This window comes from Mercenaria mercenaria, chromosome 18 (genome assembly GCF_021730395.1).
Source record: "Mercenaria mercenaria strain notata chromosome 18, MADL_Memer_1, whole genome shotgun sequence".
NCBI classification, from domain to species: Eukaryota; Metazoa; Mollusca; class Bivalvia; order Venerida; family Veneridae; genus Mercenaria; species Mercenaria mercenaria.
Window position 1 is genome coordinate 40,542,620 of NC_069378.1, and position 14,617 is coordinate 40,557,236.

The 14,617-nt window shown below is 34.6% G+C and overlaps 2 protein-coding genes across 3 annotated transcripts; one reads left to right on the top strand and one right to left on the bottom strand.

Moving 5' to 3' along the window:
- The first annotated feature begins 25 nt into the window (after nt 1-25).
- Nucleotides 26-4,366, top strand: LOC128550548 (uncharacterized). The gene is made up of 2 exons (XM_053529788.1): nt 26-519; nt 3,547-4,366. Exons 1-2 carry the CDS (start codon nt 26-28, stop codon nt 4,364-4,366), a joined length of 1,314 nt encoding a protein of 437 aa, XP_053385763.1.
- LOC128550851 (uncharacterized) lies at nt 2,437-14,060 on the bottom strand. 2 transcript variants are annotated; one of them, XM_053530763.1, is made up of 8 exons: nt 13,037-14,060; nt 12,137-12,317; nt 11,063-11,296; nt 10,379-10,509; nt 9,710-9,915; nt 8,888-8,950; nt 8,196-8,371; nt 2,437-7,460 (listed from the first exon to the last, which is right to left on the bottom strand). In XM_053530763.1, the coding sequence occupies exons 2-8, from the start codon at nt 12,245-12,247 to the stop codon at nt 6,438-6,440; spliced, it is 1,944 nt and encodes a 647-aa protein (XP_053386738.1). In that variant the 5' UTR covers nt 12,248-12,317; nt 13,037-14,060; the 3' UTR covers nt 2,437-6,437. The 2 variants fall into 2 exon arrangements, with proteins under 2 accessions (XP_053386738.1, XP_053386739.1); XM_053530764.1 differs by lacking the exon at nt 8,888-8,950.
- Between the last annotated feature and the right edge of the window lie 557 nt (nt 14,061-14,617).

Consider the following 14,617-nt stretch of genomic DNA (forward strand, 5'->3'; position numbering starts at 1 on the left):
GACACCGGTTAGAAAGTAAACAAACATGTCTAACTCGAAGTTAATCTTTGACGCCGTTCATGATTATAATGCCTCTATTGACCCCAAGCCAAAGCAGATAGAGGCTTTTGAATATTTTCTTGCTGGCAAGGATGTTATTGTAAATCTACCGGTTGGGTATGGTAAAAGTTTGATATACCATGTGTTGCCAAAACTTGTACAGAGAGCTACGCCCGATTTGGAGAAGCCAGTGGTACTCACAATATCTCCACTGAATATCATACAAACAGAACAAATTGATATTCTTAAACGGCATAACATAAGTGCATGTAGTCTACCTTATTTGGACAACGAAGAATCTTTGGATTCTGATTTGAACCAGTTTAACCACTCAATTGTCAATGGTGATTTTGCTGTGGTATTTTCCCATCCAGAGGCATTGTTGAATACTTCTAAAGGACAGGAACTTTTAACCAGCTGCAGTTTTATTCACAGAGTTGCAGCATTAGTTATAGATGAATGCCATATTGTTGAAACTTGGTAAGTTTGATAAAATGCAAGCATTGGTGATGAAATTATTTTTGTTTATACTCTGTCGTCAGTAATGTCTAATGGTTCATCATCGTGGTAGTGCTTGGCTTTAAATATGCCAAACATTTCAATTATAAATGGGAAGACTGTACGAACTTAATAATAATAAGTTATTTGTTGAAATTTGTTGAAACTGCGCAACAGTTTATCAGTTGGTATGTTTTGTATAGATAAACGTCTCACTCAACAACTATGGTTATAATAAATGTAGACGAGTCCTTGCCCTGGCCAAGGGATAAAGATTCCGGATATCATACTCAAAGTTCCTTATCTGTAAGGCAAGCACTCTACCAACAGAGCTACCTGGGACGAATAGTTTATCAATCAAAGTAATGAAGTAAGCAGTATTTGCAACTACTATGAGTCTAAACGAAGGTTGCATTTAAGGTCTTTTATTATATACCTAAATAAATTCTGTAAAAAATCAGCTTGTATTTTACCATTAAATATGAACACACAGACAAAAATTCCGTATTGTACCTTTTGAATTCCGTATTGTACCTTCCGTATTGTATGCTGCCGGACTATTTTCATTAATATGCATGACACGACACATTTCTATAAATAGCGCACATAAAAACTTCACTAAGTTCCAATTAATATCGATAAACATTGGAGATTTCGTTCAATAACAAAACAAGAATCAAAATGGTAAAGGTATATAATAAAAGGGTCATTATAACAGTAGCTGGATCTGAGACTTTGTATTCGGCTCTCGTGGATTTTGCAAGGTCGGATCACACTCGGCGCTTGCGTGCCTCGTGAGATCCGATCTAGCAAAATCCACTCGAGCCGAATACTGCATCCCAGATCCAGCTACTGTTATAATAACCCTATTATATTTGTCATCTTGACAACAGCTTTCAGTCCAAAAAGCAACATACTCTAGCTTGACTGGTATCTGCCCATATAGCTCAGTTGTTTGAGCAAAAGACTAGAGTAACAGGTTCGATCTCTGGACGTGTTAAAATTTCTCCTTGATGATTTGATATAACAGTGTAACAATATATTGAAATTCACTGTATCACGATAAATTAGTCTGATGGTATGCATATCGTATCATATGCCTGTTTCACATTACAGTGAAAATAAGAATCAATGAATGAAAACGTTCATAAAATCAGTGTTAAAGATAGTAACTAAACAGAAGTTCCATTTCTTTAAAGCAAAATTTCAAGTACTTTCCAAGTGTAGCCCGCCGGCTTAGCTCAGTAGGTAGTGTTGGTCTATGGATCGCGGGGTCTTGAGTTCGATCGGAGGCGTATGTTCTCCGTGACTATTTGATAAACAACATTGTGTCTGAAATCATCAGTCCTCCGCCTCTGATTCATGTGGGGAAGTTGGCAGTTACTTGCAGAGAACAGGTTTTTACTGGTACAGAAGCCAGGAACACTGGTTAGGTTAACTGCCCGTCGTTACATGACTGAAATACTGCTGAAAAACAGCATTAACAAACTTTCCAAGTGTAGAAATATTGATCTTTTTTTTCATATTGTTTTATGAATGCTTACTTATGAGACTTGGTACATGTGTATCGTGATACGTACCATCTTGGTGCATCTGCATCCCTATATTTATTGTATCGTGAGGCTAACTTAACACTACACCCCTAATTTGATCTCAGACATTGGGTCAAAAGGTCATTCATCTTAACTCTGATTCAAGTGTGGTAGTTGCCAGTTACTAGCAGAGAAATGGGTCAGTACTGGTAAAACCCCTGGAACACTGGTTAGGCTAAATGGTCGTCAGTATAAAACTGATCGAAATATTGCTTGACACGGGCATAAATCAAAACAAAGTTTGACAGGACTTCGTGTTTTGAGAAAACTGCATTCTATGCTAGGAAATAAACAAAAACAAATAAAACACATGTATAAAATTTACTTGTAAGTCATTTTTTATAATTCAAATTGACAGTTTAAAGTATGCATATAATGGTGTATATTCATTGAAACTTAATGATAATGCTTTGCTCAGATAGCTCAATTGGCAAGAGCAACCTAGGCCTACAGTAGACCGGCTATGGGGAGATTTGGGTTCGAATCCCAATCTGAATAAGCATCATTATGTTTCTTATATTACTTTTAGTAATCCAAAATTACAAACTTGTAAGTTAATATAGTATATACAATTTATATGGACTTTAGGGATACACAGTAAAAGTTCATTGATACAATGAAAACATGTAACTTAGATATAATTCATTTTGACTGAAATGAAGCAGCAAATGAGCCACGCCATGAGAAAACCAACACAGTGATTTTGTGACCAATATTGATCCAGACCAGCCTGCATATCTGCGCAGTCTGGTAAGGATCCATGCTGTTCCCTCTTAAAGCCTATAGCAGTTAGGGAAACCGTTAGCAAACAGCATGGATCCTGACCAGACTGCGCAAGCTGATCGCATACACACTATGTTGGTTTTCTCATGGCATGGCTCAAATTGACAACAAGAGCATCACATTTGACTTTTTTTGTCTTTGTATTATAAAGATATTGCCCTACCTGTGTGGGCAAAATTCTTTAAAAACACAGAATGGGTTTATGTTCCTACCTGTACAGTTGTTGATGATGAAAAAGTGCTGCAAGTTTTAAAGCAATAGCTTTGATAGTTTAGCGAAAAAAGCTGAGCTAAACAAAAAATTAAAGCAAAAAATCTGATTTTTAAGTCTAAAAGGGGCCATAATTCTTGCAAAAATTAGGATAGAGTTAATTCTTTTGCTGTCAGCTAATGATGAACAGGTGTTGCAAGTTTTAAAGCAATAGCTTTGACAGTTTTGGAGAAAAACTGACCTAAAAAAACTTAACCAGGCATTGCCAATGCCAGTCAAGTGAAGTGATTACAATAACTCATCACTTTTTCTTTTCAAAAAATAAGATTAGCTCAAAATAAAATATATACATAAATCATATGACAACTGGATGAAATTGTAATTCATTAACCTAGCTAATGAAATTTCATTAATTAATTTTCAGGGGTGAAGAATTTCGCACAGCTTTCAAAAAGTTGAAAACACTTCCAGCTGTGTTTGAAAACAAGCCCATTCTTGCTCTAAGTGGAACACTAACTGTTGGACAACTGAAAAAACTTCCAGAGATTTTAGGCATGAAAAATCCTGCTATTGTTCAAGAAAGTCCAGACAGACAAAACATTTTTCTACAAAAAATTGAAAAGGTAAAAGGTCAGGATATTTGTGAAATATATGAGGAGGTGTTTAAGAAAGAATGTGATAACCTCAAGCAAAGCCCTATGTCATACCCCGTGACACTGCTGTTTATGCCACTGTTTTATATCAGCCAAGCAGCTGCATATTTACAACATATTTTTGGAAAAGCAGACATAACCAACTCTTACTATGCAGTTTTATATTCGCGACAGGATAAAGCTGTAATTCAGGCAACTGTGACTGATTTGCAATCTGATAATCCAAGAATACGTTTAGTCCTAACATCATCTGTAGCAGGCATGGGTTTTGATCCCCCCTGTGTTACTCGTGTGATTCATGCTAAACCCCCTCGGACACTGTCACAGTATTTGCAAGAAATTGGGCGAGCTGGCAGACGTGGACAAAAAGCAACAGCTACATTGTATTATAACAACAGAGATATTGCTAAAAACATTCCAGGAATTGAGGATGATATCTTACAGTACTGTAAAACAGATGACAAATGTCTACGTGAAATACTGCTGGGTAATTTCGGGTTCAGTAAAACCCAGATATCTAATGAAGAGTGTTGCTCTTACTGTGCAACAAAAGAACTGGACATTGCTGGTTTATTTGATGATACCTTGTGATTTTCAAATATAAGTCGAGTGAACAATTCTTTTAATTAAAAATCACCTACTGATATAAATGGAAATGAAAATGGCCTGTTGATATCAAAATCAATACAGTAAGTCTGTTTCATTTATGCAGTTACAAGATGCATGTTTTAAGGACAAAGTGTATAAAATATTTCAATAAACATAGGCTAAATAATACTAGAAGATCATTGCATTTTAATGAGATCAAAATGTAATATTGACCCTATATACAAGGTACGTTTATATGAAGTTTCATCAAAACAGCTCATTCTTATGTCAAGTCATCCATCGGAAACCAAAAGTTGACGCCTGTCTCCCACCAACATACTTCTTGAAAAATTTGGTAAAAAAACCCTGAAACAAGAGTTTGTTACAGGGTTACCAATGTTCCTAACCATTTTTCCCCATTTTTCACAAAGCATATTGCATGCCAATACAACATAATAGTAATTGGGCAACTTACAAACAACATATTCAAGTCATAACTGTATATCATATATTTCAGCAAGATAAAGTTTGAAAATGTCTGGACATCTAAAAATGCTGATTGCTTCCAAATGCTAATATCAGTATTTTAAGGATTTAATGTGATTTCACTTTTAAACTGGTTAGGAAAAATAAATCAGCGTGCAAGAATGTCACAATATACACCTGTCATAGCAATTTTCTTTACAGTAGGACAAGTATTTTTTTGCCAATTATAAAAAAAGTAACAAAATAAGTAATTTTTAGTGTCAACAAAAGGAAGATAATCCTAAAAAAACTAGAAATACATTCTGCATGCTCACAGGCAGAATGTCGAGCCTGCCAGCTGTCTAAAAAAGTAACATTTATTACACTATTTGGCTGTGACAGAACTGACACAGTAGCACCTGTATTTGCATATAATTTGTTTTTTGACAAATGATAAAAAAGATATATATATATATATATCATACAAGTCCACACAAAACTCATTACCCGGTCGAGATACTGATAGGTCAAAATACACCAAACACTGGATGTAACATGCATGTTGTACCACAGAAAATTGGTCTCAATTTTTCCACACAAACAGTAATAAGAAATTTACAATATAAGCTATTTACAGTATCAACAAAGGGAAGTAATTCTAAAAACAAGATTGCCTCATATGTACCATGTTACATCAAAATCCCCTTATGCATGAAGAAGACATGCTCCAGACAATGTCATTCTTGTATCTGACCTTTGGCATCTAACTGTGACCTTGACCTTTGACCTAGGGACCTGGTTCTTGAGTAAGACACTCCGTCTCATAAAAGTGAACATTCACGCCAAGTTACATCAAAATCCCACGACGTATGAAGAAAGAAAATCCAGACAATCTTCAATTTGACCTCTGACCTCCAGCTGTGACCTTGACCTATGAGATAAGAATATGGGGTTTGCTCATGACATGTCTTCTTATTGTGGTCAACATTTATGCCAAATATAAACAAATTGGTCCATGCATGTCAAAGTTATGGTCTGGACAAACTTCAATTTGACCTTTGACCTCCAGCTGTTACCTTTACCTTTGACATAGGAACTTGGGGATTGCTCATGACACGTTCTTATTGAGGTTATCATTCATGCCTGTCAAAGTTATGGTCTGGACAAAACCGGACGGACACACGCATGCACATACACTAAATGTGACGACTATATAGAGCTCACGGCATGCAGGCTAGATAAAAATTTAAAAAAAAAAATCAATATAATATAAAGCCTATCCACTTAACTCAGTATGGAGACACAGATATACAGGTGGCGGGGTAGAGTTCGAGCCCTAGGAGAGGCGTATATTATCCATGATGACTTGATAAAAGAAACTTCTGTCTGAAATAATCCGATCTCCACCTCTGATTCATGTGGGGAAGTTGGCAGTTACTTGATAACAGGTTTGTGCTGGTACAGAATCAAAGAACACTGGTTAGGTTAACTGGACACCATTGCAGAACTGACTGTAAAAAACAGTGCTTAACCTATAACAAACAAAAACCAAACAGAACTTTGGGTAGAGACAGGACAAAATACACCTAAAAATGGAAACATACATGTTTTACTCATCCTCATCAGAACACTGATTGACATTGCTACAGCTCTGCCCATAATACAATCTGGAAACTACCTGCATGATCCTGTATTGAAAGTCATTCTTATTAATTTTCTTCAAAGGAGACCTACAAATTTTAGGAAACCCATCACAACTTCTGCCTGGAGTTTTATTAAATGGTCTCAATTGACGTAATGACCTCTGTATAATTTCTTGATCTTTAACAGCCTTTGGAACATGGTGCTTACTAGATTTCTTCTGGGAAGCCACTGAATCAACATAACTAGAAATTTTTTCAATAGTATCAGCTGCTTTGGTACACCTTAGGATAGCCTTATCTGTCTTATTTGCACCGAGAGACCTTATCAAATCTTTTTGATTACAGACAGAATTTTCTTGTACCAGATCGGACTCAATATTTTTTCCCATACCCCCACGAAGGTTGGTGAACGCCCCTTCTAGAGCTCGAACTCTCTGCATGGGACTCAAGAGAAACTCACATTTTAAAATAAAGTCTAACATTTCCTGAAAGTACTTCGAGAGTCTTGAATGAGAAAAAAAGAATTGCAGACAGACCATTAAGCAAGGAATAAGCCTTGATATATCACCTTCCCTAACAATGTCTTCAAACATTAACAAATGTAACACCCAACGACAAAGGTTACAGCAATAGTTGAATACATAATCATCATCATCGGATACTCTGACATCATGAACAAACTCTAAGTAACCATATTGTCTCATGAAATCTGTTAACATTTCTTGCATCTGTGCACGTCTTTCAGAAAGTGATCTTTTAAAACTAGGCACATTCTTCGTTGGACTGCTTGATGCAGACTCCATCCCAAAATACTCCAAGAATTGTTCTATTATCATTTGTTGTCCCACCAACAAGAGGAACTCGTGATGAGTCTTAAATGCGCCTTTAACCTTTCCATTTACTTCCTTGCGCTGGAGTTTGGATTTGTAATGGTATAAGGTACCAGACTGTCGAAGACTTTTCCCCATAAAAAGTTCCTTGTAGCATTTCTGTGAAAATTGTAAAGTCCATGTCAACAGTGTAAAATATATATATATACGTATACAGTCAAACCTGTGCTAAATACCATCAGTGGATAGTGACCGCCTTTGAATAAAGACAACTTTTCTGTTTCGCAGGCATTTAAAGAGTAAATTCACCTCTAAACAGAGACCACCTATTTATAAAGAACAAGCTGAGGTCATCCCAATGAATGCCTTTATTTACAGGTTTGACGGTATCTAGATTCCTATCTCAATCAGAGTTACAGATCAATGACTTGTGTAGCGAAATTGTTAACTTGTGTTGAATCATTGCATGAACCCATTTTTCATGATTTGAAGCCTCAAAACTGTTACTTGACAAGTAGACTGAATGCCATTACAAATATTCAAAACTTTGTACATATTTGTGCAAATTCACATATGGAAGTAACGCGTAATGTTTAAATTCTTTATAACTAAGTGATTAGAGTATATATATTATGCATATTATGTTGTTTATGAAATTAGTTGTGTCTCTGTAGAAATCTGACAATCACTAATAATAAAAAGAATATACACATGCAGGAGTGACCTTATTTTACTTTAAAGTCCAACTTAGTTTTTCTAGAAAGTACATTCATTTTGAAATGACCTACAAGAAAGATAAATGCCCAAAGATACTTGAAATATCAAATGCATTGTATTTTGTAATTTTTTACAATCCAAACAATCATAGCATACTGCTATTAAAAAAATACTAACCTCAAGGTAATCTTGCTTTGTATGCCACAGTTCAATCACAAAAGGCTGTAGGTCTTCAAACCTTTTTCGGGGTGTTGTTGCTAATGTACGAAGATTTTTGGCCTCTTCCAATCTTACCCTTGTCAGCTGATCACCTCCTACTGGTACTTGGAACTTGTTCAGTAATTCAGTTGAGCCTATAAAAATGATATTGATATGGTTTTAGCCCGCTGCATATGTTTAATAATACAATCATATAACATTAATAGCACGGATTAGACAACAACATCTTGGAAGATATCTTGGTTTTACAGAGCATATTTTTCATCCCCATCAAACATTAAGGTCATCTGAATCTTTAAAGGAATACTAAATGTGATTTATTTGTTACCAAATAATAATAGATTTTGAATATAATGAAATGTGCAGTGCATTACTTTTTATAATATAATTACACTTAAGATGTGGATTTCTGATAACCATTCAAACTGTTACAAAGTAAACAATGCAAATTCAGATCAATACATTCCTTTCTTTATTAAGGCAGTGCAGGACTGGAATAGACTGAAAGTAAATAATCGTGTGTGCAGAAACAGTTGAGAGCTTCAAATAAGCTCTCACACATTGTTACTGAACATCACTTGCCCCAAAGCCTTATACCAGAAGTGGTTCTGCGTCGTATACATACAGATACAGATAATGTTTGAACTTACTTGTAAAAGTTATCACATATGTAACTGTAACCAACAAACAGCAGTAACTGTCCTCCATAAAGCCTGAACTAGAACAAACAAAATTGTCAACTGTAAACAAAACATTGTAACAATGAAAAAAAACAAACAACAATTTCAACTGTAAATGAAATGAACACTGCAAGGAAAATGAACTTCAAAACATGCAGCTAGTTCACCATTTCAGGAAAAAAAACAGCAACTTTACTATAATGGTTTCAATACTGGATATTCTGATTTTTCAGTTTAACTATGTTGACTGCTTTATACTTATGGTTTCTTTTGGTAAATTAACGTCTTACTCAGCAACTATGGTCATTAGGAGACTGGCCATTAGCCCTGACCAAAGGGTAGTGAAACCAGGGATCAAACTCACAACCCCTGTATAATAAAGCAAGTGCTCTATAAACTGTGTGGGTGCTTTCATTCTAATTACTATATGAATGACATATATTTCATATTTTAAGCTTACAGTTAATTTATAAAAAAGGTCTTTTGAAATAACATAATAATTACAAACAGATATTTTTAATTGGGCTAGCTGCCTAAATGAAAAGAAGGGGCTAATCAGAAATGGCCAACGAAAATGTTAACAAGGGCTTGAATACCACAAGGTGTAAAAAGATCAGTAACAAAAACCTTAAACAGGATATCAAGCCTTTGAGTTTTGCGAACTTTTATAAATCAAGTACAATTTCTAAAATTTTAAGTTCTTAAAAGTGGATCAATTCAAGCCCTGGTTACCACTATACAGTACAAAACTATAAACTGTGAAAAAGGCATGCAAACATCAAACTTTATTACCAAATGCCTTCACATAGATGTCACTCAGGATGGTTTCATATGTGTCAAGAATGTCGACACAATCCTCGTGTTTAGCTTCATTTTTCATTATTATAGGCAGCTGATAGACAGATGACTTCTGACTCATATGAACCTGGAATGGGTGGTATATGTGTGCTGGCAACACCGGGCCTAGCCAAGAAAACTCCTTAAGAGTAACCAGAATTCTACCTGAAAACACAAAACTACTTGTTTTAAATCTTCCTTAAATGCTATTGGTGACTAAATCAGACAGTCTGTATTAAATATTCCCCTTTCCCTTTTCTAGTTCTTAAATATTCCCCTTCCCTTTTCTAGTTCTTGTGCTGTCTTTATGATTATGGCTTTTCATGAACAAAACTGAAGTAAAACATTTAATTTCAAATATGAATACATGTATGAATGAGTACAGCATAAACTATATGTCTGCGATCTTGAACCTGGACTTCTACATTTTTCATTATATGTCTAAAAGATTAAATGTCACAATAACTATCAACCTGACATATCCAACATTAAAATATACGTGATAAAAAAACTGATATATGTAATTTAATAGTATGTTCCATTGGAGCGTTGAAATATACATAGTAAAACACAAATTTTCAGTGCGTATGACAAATAAACTGCTGATACCATTTGAAACACAACCTACCCAGTATAACACAATAGCTGTTTACCAATGTCTGCCTATGGTGACCAGTTGGAAAGAACATTTCAGGCCTTATTCTCTCAAGAGGAGTATGTCTGACAGAAGTACTATAAATGCCTGGCTTAGCTATCTGAAATGTATAGTAAAATAGTGATCATAGGTCTTTTAAAAGATTGCAAATGTAAGCAATAATTTTACCATTTTACTTAATTGAAATAAAAATATTACAATATTTCTATACACACTACCCTTTTGGCAATTTTGCGAAATATTGGTAGTGACTTTTGCCTTGATGCTACAGTACCAAACAACTTTATATAAAATAATTATGTAAGATTAATGTCATGCTTTCCAGTTAATGAGCTATGTTAAAAATTTACACATTTTCTTGGCAATTTTTTTCATACAGAGAAAATCTGTGAACAAATGAGGAAAGAGGCAAATGATAGCCCTATATTGCTCATCTAAGTCAGCAGGCAATACTACCATCAGTAAGGACATTGCTGCCTATTTATAACTGCATCAAGGGAAACTTAAATCTATGCCGTCAATGGGCCATCTTGTTTTCATAAACTCAATAATGTTACAAAAGAGTCAAAGAATATATTCGCTGACAAAGTTGTCAGAGAATTCATACAAATAATGGTAGTTGCAAATTGGTCCATAACAAAATAAATACATACTCTGCTAAAAATAATGTTGGAAGCAAATAAATGCAAGTCCTTGTTTGATCTGTCTAATGATCTATGTCCAGTCTTGATGTAGATATCTAAGTTATCCCCTGTGATCTTTACCAAAGGATTGTTGACTAGTTCACGAGCTATGTTTTTCTCCATACTTTCCCCAGCCTCTTCCAGGAGTCGGATCTTGGATGTGGTGCAAAGCATTACACCTAGGTGATTAAACCTTGTCAGAGCCTGTGCATATAATAAAGGGACCATGATACAATGCACTGCTGAATACAATAACATTTTTTGTCAGAGTAGGTTATGATTTCCTGGATGCCAGAATTCCTACAGAGATTTCCTGGGAAGTACTCCAAATTTACCACATGTTTGAAGCAATTGAAAATAATCCAAATTCAATTGATAATAGACCATGATTTCCAAAACGCAACTGAGGAAATATATTTGGGGAAAAAAAACCCCAAAACACAATTTCTTGAACTTAATTTAAGTTAATTTATCATAATAGTTAATTTAAAAAAGTCTTTTCTATTGCCTGACCCTGACTGCAAATCTAATTACAATGTTAAGATTGAAATTTTGGGTGAGATACCACAATAAACACCAATCTACAAAGATTACTCCTAGCAATAAAATAGTGATCACAATTTCATAAACAAAATTTACTGAAATTAGTTTATGTTCTTAACCATTTATGCATTGATGTATTGAACTTTTATATTAATCTTTAAATCATTTTTAGCAGACTTTTGCTGAGAGTTGCTACATTATTCCGCAAGACAGATTTTAAAGTTGACTATTTCCACTTAAACATGTTAAATGTCAACCTGGATTTGTTTCCAAGCACGAATGTCAAGTCATATCATGATATGAAGTACTAAGTATATTCCAATTTCTTAAGAATGAAAATTAATGTTAAGACTTCAGTATAAATGCATTTTATTATTTTTAACCTACAACTACTTTCATTTCAAAAAGGAAAACTTCATACCAGCTGAAGTAACTGGTAACCTATTGATAAAGTAATGGTTTCCTCATGCTATTAGCAAGTCTGCAAACATAGTTTCATACCGAGTCATCCAAATGTCCTTTGACTGCTACCATAGTTGTCAATCTATGCCATGCTGACAGTTTTTCATTTCTTGCCTTCATTAGTATGGCATATGCTGCAACAATGGGCATGACTTTGTGATCAGATGGTTCATTTCCTCCTGTCACAATGACTGTCAGCAGATCCAACAGAAATGGTATCCTATGAAAAAAGAAAATTAATATGACAGTCCGTTGTTTGAGTAGTATTTATTATGAAAAAATGTGTAGTAGTTTTGGTAGTCTGAAGCAGTGCTACAGATATACTGTTGTTCCAAACAAGTTTCAGAGGCACATTACCAGAAACTAATCTAAATAAGTAAATACTACTTTCCAATATGATCTCTTATAACACTGAAGCAAAGGCCAGCTGTCAGTCTAGAATTACAATGTATTGAAGACCAGCGGACTACCCAAAATCTGATGGAGACTGTAAATAAGTTTAGTGACAAATATGTCATATGAAAAAAAATGAAATTAATATAGAGGATAACACTGACTACAATATAATTTGAAAAATACAATGTTTACTTTTAAATTAGATTGCAAGTACTAAGTAACATGCAAAGCATTGGTTCTTTTGTGGCTCCCAGTATTACACTTTGCATTTTCTCTCCAAGTCTCTGAACAGACATGATGAGACAATGTTATATATAGTTATCATAACTCAATCAACTTTTCCAAACATTAAATGTAGAACATAAAGTGTTAAGTATTTAGATTAAAATGCCACTAAATAATTAAATCTTAATTAAATCATGATTAAATCTTATAGCTGCTAGTCCTAATTTGTTGTACTGGTAAAAGAAAACTAGTCTGACCACATAACAACATACATCAGTCATTAACCTAACTACAAAATGATTAACAATATAAAAATACCTTTCTGAAAGTTCATGGATAACTTCATGGAAGAAATTTTCACCAAGCTGCAGCAGTTTTTCTACATCTCTGTACTTGGACAAAACACTAGAAAATGCAGCAGTTCTTGTTGACAGTGTAGCACATGTAATATTTATATCTCTTAGGATCCTATTCTCCACAGCTCTCAATATAACCTGGAAATTTGTAAATTTGACATGGAATTAGTTATTACAAGTGCAATATATATTGCATGACTGTCATAAGGTACTGTAGTTATTCTGCTCTTGAGGTTGCAAAATAACTAAAATACCACATGACTTCACACAACACATGTTTTGTATCACAATGTAAAATCAATACTTGCTTTTCAATAACGATCATGCATTGGCTAGTTTTGCATGCCTACTGCATTTATTTTCACAGAAATGTATAAATTATATGTGGGCTTTGGTACAAAACACTGAAAAGAAATTTCAAACTATCTCAGTGTTCCAGTACATTATATTGTATGCCAAATATAAATTTCATGAAATAACTAGTATACAAAACAATAAAAATAATTTACAACCATCAGATTTCAAGATTATTATCAGTGTATTGTCTATACTGTCATTTCTGTGAAACTAGCTTTGAGCATATTAGTATTTACATCATTTAGAATACATAAAGCAACAGTCAGAACAAGAGCTGTCAGTGGACAGCTCGCTTGACTATTTTCAGTGCTTGATAGTATAATTAAGGTATGATTAAAACTTTAACATTACAATAAGCATATTCATATAAGTCGAAAAGGGGCCATAATTCAGTCAAAATGCTTGACAGAGTTGCCTTCTTCTTTTTACAGACTGGGGACGTGATGGTAAACAAGTATGCAAAATATTAAAGCAATACCTCAATGGACTTTGAAAATATTTGGGGTGGTATGCAAACTTTAACATTACAATAAGCATATTCAAAGTTGAAAAGGGGCCATAATTCAGTCAAAATGCTTGATAGAGTTGCCTCCTCCTTTTTGCAGACTGTATGCATGTTGTCAAACACATAGTTCATTCTGCATTCTTACAAACTGAAGTAATTGATTTGTTGATTTATGCCAAGTAATATCGTAATCTCTTGATGGATGACATATATAGTCCTGGAGCGGAAACGAAACATACCCTGTTCATGCCATGTTAACATTTGACTGCAAAGTGTGACATTGACCTTTGAGATAGGGTATGAAAAATGTGCATGACATATCGTTTTATTATGGTTTGCATATGTGCCAAGTAAAGTTAAAATCTTATCATGGTTTTTAGAGTTATGAACCGGACAAAGAAAAAGGCTCCGTTGACCTTTGAACTCCAAGTGTGACCTTACCTTAGAGCTAGGGGTCTGGGTTTTGCGCATGACACGTCGTTTCATAATGGGGAACATATGTGCAAAGAACTGGTAGAATAACAGAGTTATGGAGTGGACACGAAATTGCGGACGGACGGGATGACGGTCGGACAGACAGACGGACGGTTGGAAAAGCGCAATCCTATAGTCACCGAAACTGGTTTTCAAAAAAAAATAAAAAAAATTAAATCCTTACATTGTACTATCCTGAGAACTATC